This window comes from Hydra viridissima, unplaced genomic scaffold (assembly GCF_058129835.1).
Source record: "Hydra viridissima isolate aposymbiotic clone 2 unplaced genomic scaffold, HvirCarnegie_v1 scaffold_10, whole genome shotgun sequence".
In the NCBI taxonomy this organism is placed as follows: Eukaryota; Metazoa; Cnidaria; class Hydrozoa; order Anthoathecata; family Hydridae; genus Hydra; species Hydra viridissima.
In genome coordinates this window covers 14750299-14766177 of record NW_028324309.1, presented here as the reverse complement: position 1 = coordinate 14766177, position 15879 = coordinate 14750299, and the positions used below count along the sequence as shown (strand labels likewise).

At 30.8% G+C, this 15879-nt stretch overlaps 3 protein-coding genes and 1 pseudogene across 3 annotated transcripts; 1 reads left to right on the top strand and 3 right to left on the bottom strand.

The window, feature by feature from the left end:
* Positions 1–903: 903 nt before the first annotated feature.
* Positions 904–6748, bottom strand: LOC145192903 (uncharacterized; annotated as a pseudogene).
* Positions 1552–3388, bottom strand: LOC149883274 (uncharacterized). Its single transcript, XM_090099970.1, has one exon. The coding sequence runs from the start codon at positions 3343–3345 to the stop codon at positions 1552–1554; it is 1794 nt and encodes a 597-aa protein (XP_089956096.1). The 5' UTR covers positions 3346–3388.
* Positions 6749–8128: 1380 nt separating the features above from the next.
* Positions 8129–8989, top strand: LOC149883273 (uncharacterized). Its single transcript, XM_090101043.1, has one exon. The coding sequence runs from the start codon at positions 8129–8131 to the stop codon at positions 8987–8989; it is 861 nt and encodes a 286-aa protein (XP_089957169.1).
* Positions 8990–14789: 5800 nt separating this feature from the next.
* LOC149883272 (uncharacterized) lies at positions 14790–15731 on the bottom strand. Its single transcript, XM_090101041.1, has one exon. The coding sequence runs from the start codon at positions 15729–15731 to the stop codon at positions 14790–14792; it is 942 nt and encodes a 313-aa protein (XP_089957167.1).
* Positions 15732–15879: the final 148 nt, after the last annotated feature.

Here is a 15879-nt window from a genome sequence, read left to right as displayed (position 1 = left end):
ACTTGGCAAGAGTTTTAATGATATGTGAATGACTGAATCCATATTTTCGACCAGCTTGCCTCCTCGAAACTCGGTCACTGTGATCAAATATGGTTTTCAGGCGCTTGATACCCTTTGGGGTCATGATTTTGGCCACACGACCACTTCCTTGCACTCTTTTGTACCCAGAATCATTCTCAACACGTTTGATTATATTATAGATAGTGCTTCTTGGAATTTTTTCAGCATTGAAGTAAGCTACTGTGATTTTTTTACCTTGCAATTTATTATTCAAATAGAACTCGTAAATCCGTTTTCTTACCTCTTCTTGCTTGGCCATCGTTATTTTCTTAATTATTATTAATTATCTAAAAACAAGTAAATTAACTTACAGAGAACTATTAGCTTTAAAATGGATATAATATGAAAAAAAAAGACTTAGCTTGTGGCATTTAAAATACAGTTAAAATTTTCCTGATTTTTAGTAACCACCCGTTATATATATATATATACCCAGCGGGCACGGGTACGTTCATTGCACGTACAAAAGACGTTCGGACGGAACGTACAATTTCAGTTCAATTTTGGTTCAGATTGGAAATACTGAATAACGTATAAATTTGAATGTACAATGTACGTCCAAATTAGAACGTACACTGTACATTCAAATTCAAATTCAGACGTACTCTGCACGCTCAAATTATAGTCAAGAATTTTTCAAATTAGACTTAAATTCCAATTACAACTTAGACTTAAAAAAGTTAATTTCGAGTCAATTCGACTTAAAATGCCATATAAATAGTCAGGAATGCGTAAATTTTTAAATCAATTTTGAAAATTCAGTATTGTTCTAGGTGACAATTACGAAACTTTCCACTTCAAAATATCATCATCGACATCATTTAGTTTAAAACATCAATAAAACTAAAAACGAAAGCAACTCATTAAGAATAATAAAGATTTATTATTAAAATAAATCTTGATCTTCTGCTTTACAGCCGCGTCCAACGCCATCTTTTCTATCTGGTGCACGCTTCAACACATTACCAATCGCCTGGTGCATCTCATTTAGTGTATACTTCGGCATACTATCTACAATGACACAAAAGTTTATCAGCTATAAACTATATAGGGGAGAGTGGGGTATTGGCGAACAGCTAAGCGGGAATGCGAATTAAAGACAACTATAACTATATATTGATGATATTTATTGCTTATCATTTAGTCTAACTATTCAGTTAAAAACACTCAAAAGCAATTTTCATACATCTTATAAAAAAATAGAAAATTCGATCAAAAACAAAACCATTGGTGTTCGGAATTATCCTACGTACGTGGGGTAATTCCGAACATACCGTGGGGTAATAACAAACACTTTTGGAGTGGATAAAATGATGATCAAAGCAAATCAAACTTAATTGAAGCGCTAAAATATTATTGAATAAAATTTTAAACAAATCAAATGTTAAGAAAGAAATATCAACAAATTTTATTCAAACAAAATAAAATGTTACATCAATGAAATGTCAAATATCTATCAATGTTATTCAAACATATTGTTACTTCCATTTATTAAGTGCAAAAATCACAGAGAAAACCCTTAGATGTGCTTGCACAACTTGTGCACTTCTCGTGGGACCACGACTTACATTTGTAACACATAATCCAGTCTTCCGTTGGTGGATCATGATACTTTTCTTCACAAATTAAACAATAACAATCATTTTCTTTATCATCTCTGGTTATCATTTTCTTCTTTGGTTCATTATTAGCCTCAAACTTATTAAAGTTACTTCCTACCTTCTTTTTTTTAACAGAAATCTTTTTTACTTCTTGTTCCTTCATACTTTTCTTTTCCTCCTTGTCCTTTAAAAAATCTCTCATTGGAGAACTAGTGATAATAGTCGAATGTTTCTTTCTTAGACTTTCTCTGGTTTTCCTTTTTGGCAAATTAGGTACAGAGACAATATTCAAAAGAGGTATTGACTGATTTGATCTATTTGGTAGCAGTTCAGGGGAGACATTCACATCAGGTGACAGACTTACACTAGAAGGATTCAATGACAGATTAACTAACACTTCAGATGATTTGGCTTGAGTATCTGATTGATTCATTGCATTTACCTGGGATTCTGAACTCATAATGTTATCAAGTAATGACGTTTCAGGTGTAACGATACTTCTTGGAAATAAATCATTGAATTTTGTGGGATCTAACGGATAAATACCAGCTCCTCGAAATCCATTGACTGCTTTTTCAATATTGCTGAGACGATTAAAAGCTTTTGTAAATAGTTCAACAATTTCATATTGAGTAATTCTTCGGCCTACGTTTGCTGCCATAAAAATTTCACATTCCCTGTTATATGCAGATTTGAGTGGACCAAAGTATGTTAAATCTAATGGTTGCATTCTATGGGAAGTGTGTGGTGGAAGGGATAACAATACAATTCCATTTCCACGACAAAGTAGAAAGCAATCAAGACTAATATGGCTCTCATGGTTATCTAGAATTAATAACACAGCTTCGTCTTTGGTTGGTTTAGCAAATGACATAAAGTGATTAAGCCAGTCCACAAATAAATTTTCATTGATCCAACCTGAGTCACTGACCGTGGCAAGCATATCGACATTGCCTCCCCGCAACAACTGATCATTCATGCGTTTTCTTTTAAATACAAAAAATGGAGGAATATACTTTCCTGAAGCACTGAATGCACAAACAACTGTAGTTGTTGAACCCCTTTCCCCACTGGTTGCCATCCCAACTTGTTTCTGGCCCTTAGGGGCTAATATTTTGGAGTTTCGTTGAATATTAGAAATACCGGTCTCGTCAACATTATATATATGATTAGTGTCGAAGTTATAAGTTCTTTGTAAAGTTTCCAGATTTTCAAAAAACATTTTTACTTCTGTTGCATTAAATCCATTTATTCTGTTTAACGAAGTGGGCTCAGGTTTTCTCAATGAAATATTTGAATTTCTTTTTATGAAAGAATAATACCAGTCTTTACCTGCCAATTGGGTTGTCCTATTAAATTTATGGTTCAGGTTATTTTGTTCAGCAAATTTGAAAGCAATTTGTCGCACCATTTTAATTGTTAACCCATAAAAAACCTGGCTACATTTGACAATATATTCCTTTAACTCTTTTTCTTGTGCATCTGAGAATATACATTTTCTTCCACCTCTTGGTTGTGTTATGAATTCTCTCTTGCAGTGGTCAAATAAAGTGGTTTTAGGCACCGAATAAGCTAAAGAGGCTTGACTTAATGACAAAGTTTTATTGTTCACATCTTTTATGGCCCTTTTTAAATCCTCTAGTCTATATTTTATTTCAGTTTTTCTATTATAATTTCGTGGCATCTAAAATGAAAAAGAAATTTAAATAACATATAAATACATATATATATATATATATATATATATATATATATATATATATATATATATATATATATATATATATATATATATATATGTATGTATGTATATATGTATATATATATGTATATTGTAAATGTTTAACTTGCTTCAAAATGTAATTTTAACTTTGAATAATAATAAACTAAATAAATAATTTATAATAACTTTATTTAAGAAACGTCCGTGTGTACACTAGAATACTTCGATGTTTTCTCAAAGTATTTGAAAAGAATATAGCGTATCCAATGAGATATATTAAGTTAATATATATCATTGAGCATTTCTGATATCACACGGACGTAGGCGGTGACATAAGCGTTCGTTATTACCCGACTAAGATCGTTCGTTTTTTCCCAGCGACCCAACCAAATGAAATTAAATGAATATATTGAGGTTGTATTAATATACCCTAAATATAATACGTGTTAAAAAACTCCATGATTATGATACTTTGCAACTACATAAAAAAAAGTTTAGGTTTTATATACTTAGTATAGCCAATACATAAATGTTTCGCAAGTAAAAATTACATGAAACAAAGAGAAAAACTTAGAATAGATCTATCGTGAACAACATGCGCATCTATACTACACTACTGTACGTCTGGAACTGATCATGGAACACACTCTCGCCAGGGGGAAAAAAATTTGTCAAGTTTCCTAATCGAACATGCCGTAATGACCTTGTTCGGATTTACCCCGCGTTCGCCAATACCCCACTCTCCCCTACTTTTTTTGAAAGCAAGAACAAAATAAAATGTCTAATAGTTTTAATATTATAATTAATATTTAATAGTAATACTATATATAAGATTGATATCTGATTTCCTTGATTCACTAGAAACCGTCTGTGTTAAATATATTTTATTTAATTCAAGTCGTGCAATATAATTTTGCAGAAAATTAAATACTTTTTTTTTAAATAACAACGTAAAAAAATCTTTTAAAAATATCTTTTAACAGAAAATAATATACCCACAATCACTCTGATTACGTTTGTTTTCTTAAAAGCTTTTTTGTTTTTACCCTCCAAGTTATAACTTGCCATCAACTTGTTGGTCATGAGTCTGAAATATGTATAAAAAATCGTTTTCTGTATAAAAAATTGTTTTCACATTTTAATACTATAGGATAATTACTAAGTACTTTTATAAACTAGCAGAGAAAATGTAAATAGCAGTATATTGTCTATGTATAATAAAGTTTTTTTTTTTGACAAACTTACTTTAAAAGTATCGCTTTGACATTTGCATGGCACGACTTGCCGCCAACTATTGTTAACCGTCTTTTCTAAAATCAATGATTTTATAGTGTGTGTGTATAAACCTCCTCGACGGTAAAACCCCCTCTGTCTTGGGGAGGTGAAATTATATATATATATATATATATATATATATATATATATATATATATATATATATATATATATATATATATATATATATATGTATATATATATATATATATATATATATATATATCTATGTATATATATATATATATATATATATATATATATATATATATATATATATATATAAATTAATAAAAAAACATTTATCTAACTTTATCTTCGACTTGAAGTTTCAGGATTCCTCGCTATTCAGAAAGCTTCCTGAAGTAGTTTAAGAAGTGGAGTGGAAGTTTGTGGTTTTTACACCTCTCGAAAGTATATTTTTATTAGTAAATACAAGGTTGTGACTGTGATAATAAACCTGCTGAGTAAACCATTAATGATAAAAAAGGTATTAATACATTTATTACAAAAAAATACATTAATACATTTACTTACTAAAAGTTGACATTTTGCTACGTCAGAAAGTTCTTAATCAAACCGCTCAAACTCCTCCAAATTATCAAACTGCTTCACATGGTATAAAGAATGTTCAGGTTCATAATGTGTTCCAATCTTGCATTGCTCTTCAAGAGTTTGTGTGAGTAAATGAATTACTTTGTATTGGAATTCTAAAATTTTCGATTATTATTTTATACATTTCAATTTTTTACAAAACATACCTAATATTGATAGATAATTAAGATAAATATTGGGGTAAACAGGCAAATAATACCCCAAAAATTTTTTAATTTCTCTTAATATAAATCTTCATAGTAAAACTAAATACAATTAAATGATAGAAAAAGTTAAAGAGTAACTTGTGTAATAAAGATATTAAAAATAAATAATTTTACTGGCTTCAGGAAGAGGAAATCTAGACATTGAAGTTTTAGTATTTTGAGCTGCATTTACTGGTGGCATCATAGCTTGGCTGGTTTGGCTGGTTTGGCTGGTTTGGCTTGATGACTGGTTTACTAAATCTGAAGATGTTGGTTGGGACAACTGTCTTACTGGGATTTTAGATTTTACTGAAGATGATAGTTTGGATTGGCAGGTTGATTTTAGAGTAGGTGACAAAAAGGTAAAACAACTTTTAGAAGAAGTAGGTATTATTGACTGTGACTGTGTTGAAGATTTTGAACCATATAATTTTGAAATTGGCTGTTTAAAACATGACTCAAGTTCTGGAATAGCAAGAGATCCTACTGAAGGATTTTGTAAAGAAGAAACACTGTAAGGAGATCGTGACCTAGCTCTGACAAACATCGGCTTTTCAGGACATACAGCTAAATAAAAGTTATGTTCAGTATATATATATATAACCTGTTTTAAAGATGTGACTTTATCAAACTTATTTATAAAAGTACTGCAGTTAATTGAAATAAATGGCAGTTTAAACTTAAAAGTGTACTATAAGTTATAAGTTATCATACAATAAATATTTAAAACATATCTCAATACAAAACATATCTCAAGAATAGTAAATTATATATCAATAGAATAAAACAAACAAAACATACGTATTTTATGTATCTTTTGATTTTTAGTTCCTTTTTTATTTTCATGGGTCATTTGACCAAATTCAATCTTGTTAGAAGCTTCAGATTCCTCACTCGTAAAATCAAACCCTTCACACACTGCTTTTTCATCTAAACATATATATTTTTTAATGAATTTGTAACAATAAGTAAAGGTTGAAAAAAAGTAGAAACTTGAGACTTGTACGAACAGTTCTTAGTCTAAACTGGATTTGGAATAATTAACTGCTAATAACGAGTTAGTGAAAAAGTTTCGCATTACTTACTATGACGACACTTTTCCTTAAGAAGGGGAAAGCAAAACCAATCGTTCTGTGGTATTGCCTGTTGGTTACAAGCTTTTAAAACATTTATACCATTAGGCCATCTCAAAAACTACTTTCCTTTACGGATCCTTCAATCCACACTGAAGGGATTGTCAGCTCTTCTTTTACTGATCCCTCTAGCCAAACTGCTCGGCACCACGACATTTTAACTGTACTATAATAAAAACTATTGTATTTACTATAAGTAAAATATAGTATATATAATAATAAAATATAGTACTTACTATAATAATAACTATAGTATAAATATATGATATTAACTGCTGTAGTTTAAACTGTGGCAGTTAACAATAGCAATTAGTAATAATAGCGGTTTTGTCTGTGTGTATTTATATATAACATCTTTGATCCCATACGGGATATAAAAAGTGCTTATCTAATTGAGCAAAAAATTAAAAAAATCATTTTAATTATCTAGAAAAAAAAAAAAAAATCGTCTGCTTTGTGTAAACTTGCTGAATCCATTTTTAGTACTTTTACGTTTTACCTACTATTCTAAAGATAAAAAATCAATACTCAGTTGGTAAAAAAAACTAGTTTCCATTTCAGATAATTTTTTCAAAAAAAAAATAAGATAAGTAAAACTTAAACAATTTACTTCTTTGATTTAAAGAAGTCTCTACTATATATATATATATATATATATATATATATATATATATATATATATATATATATATATACATGCAGGGTGCGGAAAAAGCTCATGTACAAAAATATAAACAATATAAAGGAATACAAAAGAATACTAAAAAACACACAATATATTTAAAGAAGACCATACAGATAATTTTTTTTAACTATAGTTTTGTACGGGAACTTTTTCCGCACCCTGAACATATATATATATATATATATATATATATATATATATATATATATATATATATATATATATATATATGGCGCTACTGCAGTTTCTCCCCCCCCCCCCCCCCCTTTTTATGATTGATTATGATAGAGAATTTTATGCTGATTCAGAAAAATATAAAAACATGGACCTGAAAATCAACGGAAAGTACTCTAATTCGAAGTCAAAGTTGTAAATAATCCCACTAAAATCGCTAATATTCGCCATTTTTCAAGATTGTTAACGAAAATTAATTACCGTTGCTTTGCGCAATAAATAGACCTGGTTTCTATCAGCATTTTAAAATGTTACAATGAAATTGAATCAATTGAAAATTTCAAAGAAAGATCGAATTTAGAACGTGAGAATGTAGACAAATCGGTAAATAATGATCGTATCATAAAATGGTTAAGACGGCGTAAGGGTTGTATTTTTAAAACTTTAAATTTGAAAACCCTTTAAGAATTAAATTTTGAAAATTTTTCTATTAGGAAAAAATTAAGCAACAAAATTTGTTAATTTAAAAAAAATTTATTTAAAACTGTAAACTTCTTCTGTGAAATTTGTTTTTTTTATTTACATTTTTATATAACCCCTGTTTTAATATATATATATAATACGCAAATACCGACATAAAATTAACACTTTCAAAGAGTGATAAAGTACTAAGCAACATGGCTCTTCGAAGACCGATAATGAACCAATTTGATTCTCTTTCTCTAACAGAAATTGGAGCAAGATTTAAGTATAACTTAGAAGGTACTATTCGCTGGTGCAGAACTCATGGTTTACTAGCCGAAAGCATGAACTGTAGTGTATGTGGCGTTCCGTGCACACAGCAAGTAAAAAACAGCACGATCGATTTAGTAATTTGGAGATGTCCCGTTAAGCGCTGTAAAAGAACTATTAGTATTAGAAAAGGCAGTTTCTTCGAGAAATCGCATTTGCATTTATGGCAGGTTTTAGGCTTGACATACGTTTGGAGTAGAGGCGCAGGTAAAAGTCGAGGGTTCTCATTAAACGATATCAGGCAAGAACTCAGCATTGAATCTGATCACACCATTTTTGATTGGAATCAATATTGCAGAGACACTTGCGTTGAATATTTCATCAATAACCCTGACCCAATAGGCGGGCCTGGGTGCATTGTTGAAATTGATGAATCCGTTTTTTGTAAAGGAAAGAACCACGTTGGTCGCATAATTCCGCAGCAGTGGATATTTGGAGGTTACGAACCTGCAACCAAGAAAGGTTTCTTAATTCCAGTGCAAAATCGCGATGCTGCAACATTGCTTCCAATTATTCAACAGTGGATCCTTCCTGGCACTACTATCTGGAGCGATATGTGGGCAGCTTATAATGGTTTGCAGGGGCCTTTATATCAACACGGCACAGTTAACCACTCCTACAACTTCGTAGATCCGCAGACCGGAGTGACCACAAATCACGTGGAAGCTATGTGGTCTAGAGCTAAAGCGAAATTTAAATCTATGATGGGTTCAAGTAATCGCGAGATGATTGGAGACTACCTATAAGAATTTATGTGGGCACAAAGGTTTAACGAACATCGTTTTTTTCATTTTTGGGACCAAGTTGAATTAACATATCCTGTGTGATCAGCATGATTCTTATTGAGTGCATAGAGAACATTACTTGCATTTACAATTTATGCTCTAGTAAACCAAAAAAACGGCTATTTTCATAGCCACAAACTTGTTTAAAACATTTTTTCAAAGAACTTAGGTTAGGGATGGTGAAGTTGGACAGTTTTTAATATTTACCACTCGTATTACCTGCTGGCAGTTTCTAAGTTAGTTAAAAAAAACAGTTAAAATCAATTTCTAAGTCAGGCATTTAGCCTACAAATCCATCGTTGTTAATACGTACTATATATAACATAAATCATAATTAAATTTTGATTGCAATAACCGCTGGTTTAAATACTGCAGGTTTAACTTGCGCAAATTGCGCAAGATAAACGTACTTTAACGACTTTTCAACGTAAAAACCATGTTGTCCACGTCCGGTTAAAACATTATTCACTTTTTACTCTCAAAATGGCGAATATTAGGGATTTTAGTGGGATTTTTTACAACTTTGACTTCGAATTAGAGTACTTTCCGTTGATTTTCAGGTCCATGTTTTTATATTTTTCTGAATCAGCATAAAATTCTCTATCATAATCAATCATTAAAAAAAAAGGGGGGGGGGGGAGAAACTGCAGTAGCGCCTATATATATATATATATATATATATATATATATATATATATATATATATATATTGAATTGGCATTACTTAAAGTTTCAATGATTTACAATTTTTTTCTAAACCAATACTTTGTAGTTTTTAAGTAATAAAAACTGAACATATAAAAAATATATTAAACCTACTGCTAACTGTTTATTATAAAAGTTAACAAACCTTAATTTTCGAAAAGAAGAATTTTGAATAAAAAGAAAAACAAAATTAAATTATTATATCAAAAACAAGTCATGGTTTTAATTTCTCATCATAATGTAGTAATGGAAATATTGATAAGCCTCTTTTTTCTTCTAAGCAAACACACTTTCTTTGAAAATCAGCAACACTTACTGTTCTCTGGACAACTTTATTAAAATTTATAGTTCGAAATAATGATATACTAAATTGCATTGATGGAGCTGGAGTGTCAAAAACATTGTCTAAATATTTAGTGCTGAGAACATCACACTGAAATGTACCATCACTATTCTTAACCTTTACAAATGCAATAGAAGAGTTACGTAGCAAAAAACACCTATCTTTTCTGTTCGCTGAGATTTTAGTCTCTAAAGTTTTTGTGGGTAACCCTCCAAAAAAATGTTTATACTCAGATTGCCGTTTTGATACTTGAGCGACTGGTTTGGAAGAATTACGTATGCTCTTTTTAATTTTTTGAAGAAAGTTTTTAAAAGGAAAACATGATATTCTGTTAAGAGAAAAAAAAATATTAGGCACTACTCCACTTTCTCCCCCCCCCCCCCCCCCTAATTTTATGATTGATTCTGATAGAGAATTTTATGCTGATTAAGAATCGTATAAAAACATGGGTCTCAAAATCAACGGAAAGTGCTCTAATCTGATGTTGAAAGTACAAAAATATACCACAGATCGCTAATATTCGTCATCTTGAATTCACTAACTTTACGGTTGATATTGTTTTTAACTAGTGTTCGGCACAAATTCAAATAGTTTGATCAAATATGCGTCAAATGTTTGAAATGGCCAAATTCAAATCTTCCTATTTTGAATTTAGATCAAATTCAAATCTTTCCAAGACTTGATGTATATTTGAACGTTATTTAACTTATTTCATTTATTAATTTTAGTTATCTGAATCTATAAATTTTATTCATATTGCAGCATTTGTTACTATTTCTCACACATTACAGCTTCTTTTATTCTTTTTAATCCAACCAAGACTTCAAGCACTGGCAAGCTTGAATGGTATCTGCAGAGAGAAGATTTCTTTTGTCAGTAATAAGATTTTTTCCTAATGAGAAGAGCCTTTCTGATGATACAGATGTAGCAGGAATGGCCAGGTAATCTCTGGCCATTCTGGATAGGTTTGGATATTTGTCAGATCGAGATTTCCACCAAAGTAATATGTTGCTATTATTGCCGCCATCTATCTTACTTGTATCATTACAATAGTTTTCAAACTCATTACATGGGTTTGATGAAACACGCGATTTGAACGGGGTATATTTTGAAACGTTTTGAATGCTTGTAGCAGTTGTACCATTGCTTGGGGCATAATTGATTTGATATTCACAATTGACTGTGTCCATAATCTTTGTATACGACTCGCTGTTTGCGCCCTTATCATTTTTGTAATATTCAATACCAAATCTTGGGTCCAGGACAGTGCAGATAGTAAAGCAGTCACTAGTCAAATTATAATATTTTGACATTTTCGCGAGCGCTGCAACTGTAGAGCGGTGTAGATTATCTTCAGGGTTGGTTTTTGTGGTCATCCATTCAGTAATGTGATCCAAAAGAATATTGAAGAGAGGAACCACCAAAGACAATGTGGAATATGAATCACCACTAATGAGGTGGGTAAATTCCTTGAATGGTTCAAGATACAAAACAATTGTTTCAAACCTGTTCCAAACATCTGCTGAAATTGATAGACAACAGTCTGGATTGTTTGCAGTTGAGTCAAAATCGCAAAAATACGCAATGAAACCAACTTTTAATTCCATTGCTCGTTAAAGCATATCAGCTGTTGAGTTCCATCTTGTAGGGACATCAAGTATTGGTTTTAAGGTGCAATTTGATTGCTGAAAACCTTTGAACCTAGAATATGATTGAGGACTGGATCGGATTTTTTTAATTCCTGTTCTAAGTTTTACAAGATCATCTTTCAAAACATCCAAACCTGCTTGCGCGCCCAAATTCAGCACATGAGCAAAACACCGGATATGCTCAAAGGTGGTTTTAATTTCGTACTTAGAATTTAAAATATCCATAAATGAATTATTATTGGAAGCATTATCTAAGGTAATGCCCATTCCTTTGCTTGTAAGACCGAATTCAATCAAAACTGACAAGAATGCATTAGATAAATTTGAACCTGAATGGGAATCAGGCAAGGATTTGAAATCAAGAGTTTTGGCATGTAGGTTCCAGTCTTTGTCAATGTAATGAGCCGTTATGCCCATAAAAGCAATGTTGTTGGGTGATGTCCAGCAGTCAGTGGTGAATGAAACCTTTGAGTCAAGATTCAAAAAAAGGGTCTTTAGCAATTGTTTTTTGGTGTTGTAAGTGTCCATTATCTGGCTTTTTAATTGGCGCGCACTCATGATTGACAAATTTGGTTTCAGTAGAGTGAGTAGTTTACGAAAGTGGCTGGACTCTACCTCATTAAATGATTGATCATTCTTGACAATCCATATAACTAAGTATTCATTGAATAGATCTGGAGAATAAACGATTGGTGTCATTATCATGTCATCTAAACGTCGTTGTTTTGGTTCTCTGTCCCCAAGTAATTTGCTTTTGTGTTGAGAATTTAAATGGTTCATTAGATTTGTTGTCCCACCTTTATTGTAAGCATACTTGTTCTTGTGCTTTAGACAATGCTGGCATATGGCCTTGGTTTTGTCATGCTCATCAACTGTGAAATGATCCCATACAATTGATTGTGAACGTTTGGTGGTTTTTGTAACAGAAAAAGATTCGGGTTCTGGATTATCCGACATAATTAGGAATGTAATATATATTTCTGAAATAGATACATTTCAAGGTTGTTTACAAATAGTAAATATACTAATATTAAGTAAACACCTAATGAAAATGATTAAAATAATAATGGTTTAAATAATAAAAATAATATTAATAATAATGATAACAATAATAATAATTATATATAAGTCACTTGTCTTTATAAATACAATAGCTACATAAACAAAGTTAGACAGTTACAAACAGTTAAAACTGATAAAACGTAAAAGTAAACAATGACAAATAGCAACTATTATAATGAAAAATAATTAATGAAAATAAGAATAACGAATATTAAAATAAATTTGAAATTGAATACACGACGGAAAATACAAACAATAGACAAACATACAAGACAATATACAAAAACGCACAGAAAATTAATAAAATTAAAAAAAAAATTCTTTGCTTTCAAGCAAGCCATTATTATATTTTTTTATTATTTTCTTTTTTCGAATGATTGTTTCTTTCAATGAATGTTTTTCGATTCGTTATTGTTTTACTTTTTCCATTTTTATTGTGGTTAAATTGTATTTGCAATTTTTTCTTTTGATTTTTACATATATTTTTTTCTACGTTTTTTCTTTTAATCTTGTACTTTGTTTACATTTCTTTTCTTTTTTTCTTTCTCTATGCTCTTTACTTTCTCTTTAATATTAACAAACTTTAATTAAAAACTCTTTTTTTTTTTTTTTTTTTTTTCCGTTATTGAAAGGCGACCGCCATTCCGGAAACCACTGCAAAGACCCCGGAATAAAGTGATATATATGTTTGCGGGCCTGTAAAATTTGGCGTTTTTTTTTCAAACGCAAAAATTGAGAACAAAGTGAATATTTGAAAATCAAATCCAAATCCTCCAGATATTTGTCAAATCAAATTCAAATCTATCCCCTCAAAGAACAGTTCAAATTCAAATCTTTAAAGGTTTGACGTATATTTGATTTTGCCGAACACTATTTTTAACCGCAAAACATTGCCAGCCTGGTTTTTACTATAAGGAATTTTTTCTGGTTTAATATAGATAGCGATTACACGGCTCAACGAAAAACATCTGACGTTTGACAAAAAACACGAAATTTTCATGAACTTTACTCTCATATCTTTTTGTATGCTTAAGCAAACACCTTGAGGTTTTTTGAATCAATTAGTGTTACTCAACCTCTTTCCAGCCAAATATAGAAAGTACTATGGATTATATGGCTTCATTTAAATTTTATCCATATCTTAAGACCACTTTTAAGAAAAAAGCTTGAAGCGGGAACGTTTTTTTAAAACGAAGCTTTTGGAGGTTAGGATTCCTTAATACTAAAACACATCCAATTTTTATAAAATTTTCCGTATATGTTAAAAAAGGGATGAGGAATCTAATGGAATGTGGACACTTTAACTTTTATACATAAATTTTTTGTTCTTAGCGTTTCAAAACTTCAAGGTTAATTTTTTTTTTAAAAAAGTTTTTTTTAAAAGTGTCCAGGTGGAAATTGCAAGTTTAGTCTTTCCTCTTTTTATAACAAGTATTTATTTATGTTTTCTTGAAGAATAGATGCTAAGGATTTGTATACAGAAATTATGTATATATATATATATATATATATATATATATATATATATATATATATATATATATATATATATATATCTATATTCCTTCGCATATTTTATGACGTTTTTTATTTTTATTTTCGCGACGTAAGAATCATTGTATATGTTTATTTGAATTATAAAAAAATCGTCTGGAATGGCTAATATAGACGCGTAAGTTCTTTCCAGAGCTATCAGGCAGACGATCGAGTTATAAAGTTATAAAACGTGTCGCTCTTGCGAAATTGCGATTCCTTCTTATGAAATTTAGTTTTATAACAGAATTTACGATTATTTTTTCGGTTATTTTTTTTTTTTTGTTATTAAAGAAAAAAATTAATTGGAAAGACAAACTTTCATAGAGTAATAAAAAAGGGCTTTCTTAATGTTCTTTGCAAAAAATGTTCTTAATAATTTTGTGTGGCTATGAAAATAGCCGTTTTTTGATTTACACAACCTTAAGCATGAATTATAATGTATGTTACGTTTGATGCACACAGGATGTCAAACAGGATATGCTGTTAAAACTTGATCCCAAAAGTGAAAAAACCGATGTTCGGAAAATCTCTGCATCCACATAAACTCGGATAAATAATCAGCTACCATTTCGCGATTAGTTGGCCCCATCATTGATTTGAATTTTGCTTTTGCTCGACACCACATAGCTTCCACGTGATTTGTTGTTACACCTGTCTGTGGATCTACAAAGTTGAGGGTGTGGTTAACGGTACCATGTAAATATGCTGGAGCTTGCAAATCATTATATGCTCTCCATATGTCACTCCAGACAATAGAGCCAGGAAGTATCCATTGATGTATGATAGGAATTAATGTTGCAGCATCGCGGTTCTGGACAGGAATCAAAAAGCCTTTCTTCGTTGCAGGTTCATACCCACCAAATATCCACTGCTGCGGGATTATTCTACCAACTTGATATTTTCTTCGACAAAAAACAGATTCATCTATTTCAACAATGCACCCTGGACCGCCTATTGGATCAGGGTTATTGAGGAAATATGAGACGCAAATGTCTCTGCAAAATTGATTCCAATCAACAATGGTGCTGTCGTTTCCGATATTTAACTCTTGCCTTAAATCACTTATTGATAATCCCCGGCTCTTACCTGCACTTCTACTCCAAGCGTAAGTTAAGCCCAATATTTGCCACAATTGTAGGTGAGATTTCTCAAAGAAGCTGCCTTTTCTAATGTTGAAGGTTCTTTTGCAGCGCTTGACTGGACATCTCCAAATAACTTGATCAACTGACCCATTCTTTGTTTGCTGTGTGCAGGGCACGTTACATACACTACAATTCATGCTTTCAGCGAGTAAACCATAAGTTCTGCACCAGTGAATTGTAGCTTCGATATCGTATTTGAATTTTGCTCCTATTTCTGTCAAAGAAAGTGAGTCAAAAGTGTCTATTGTTGGTCTTCGAAGAGCCATGATATGTAGATAAATGAAGAAGCAGAAAAACTATTCTGAAGCACTCCTTTTTATATGACAAACATAATGAAAATGAATTCACGGGGGGTTAACTTGAAGTTTTAAAAGAAAGTCAATAGTTTTAAAGAATTATTTTTATAATAAAAAA

Excerpts from the sequence above, each read along its gene's own strand:
- LOC149883272 (XM_090101041.1), bottom strand. The coding sequence starts at position 15,731 with ATGGCTCTTCGAAGACCAACAATAGACACTTTTGACTCACTTTCTTTG.
- LOC149883274 (XM_090099970.1), bottom strand. The coding sequence starts at position 3,345 with ATGCCACGAAATTATAATAGAAAAACTGAAATAAAATATAGACTAGAG.
- LOC149883273 (XM_090101043.1), top strand. The coding sequence starts at position 8,129 with ATGGCTCTTCGAAGACCGATAATGAACCAATTTGATTCTCTTTCTCTA.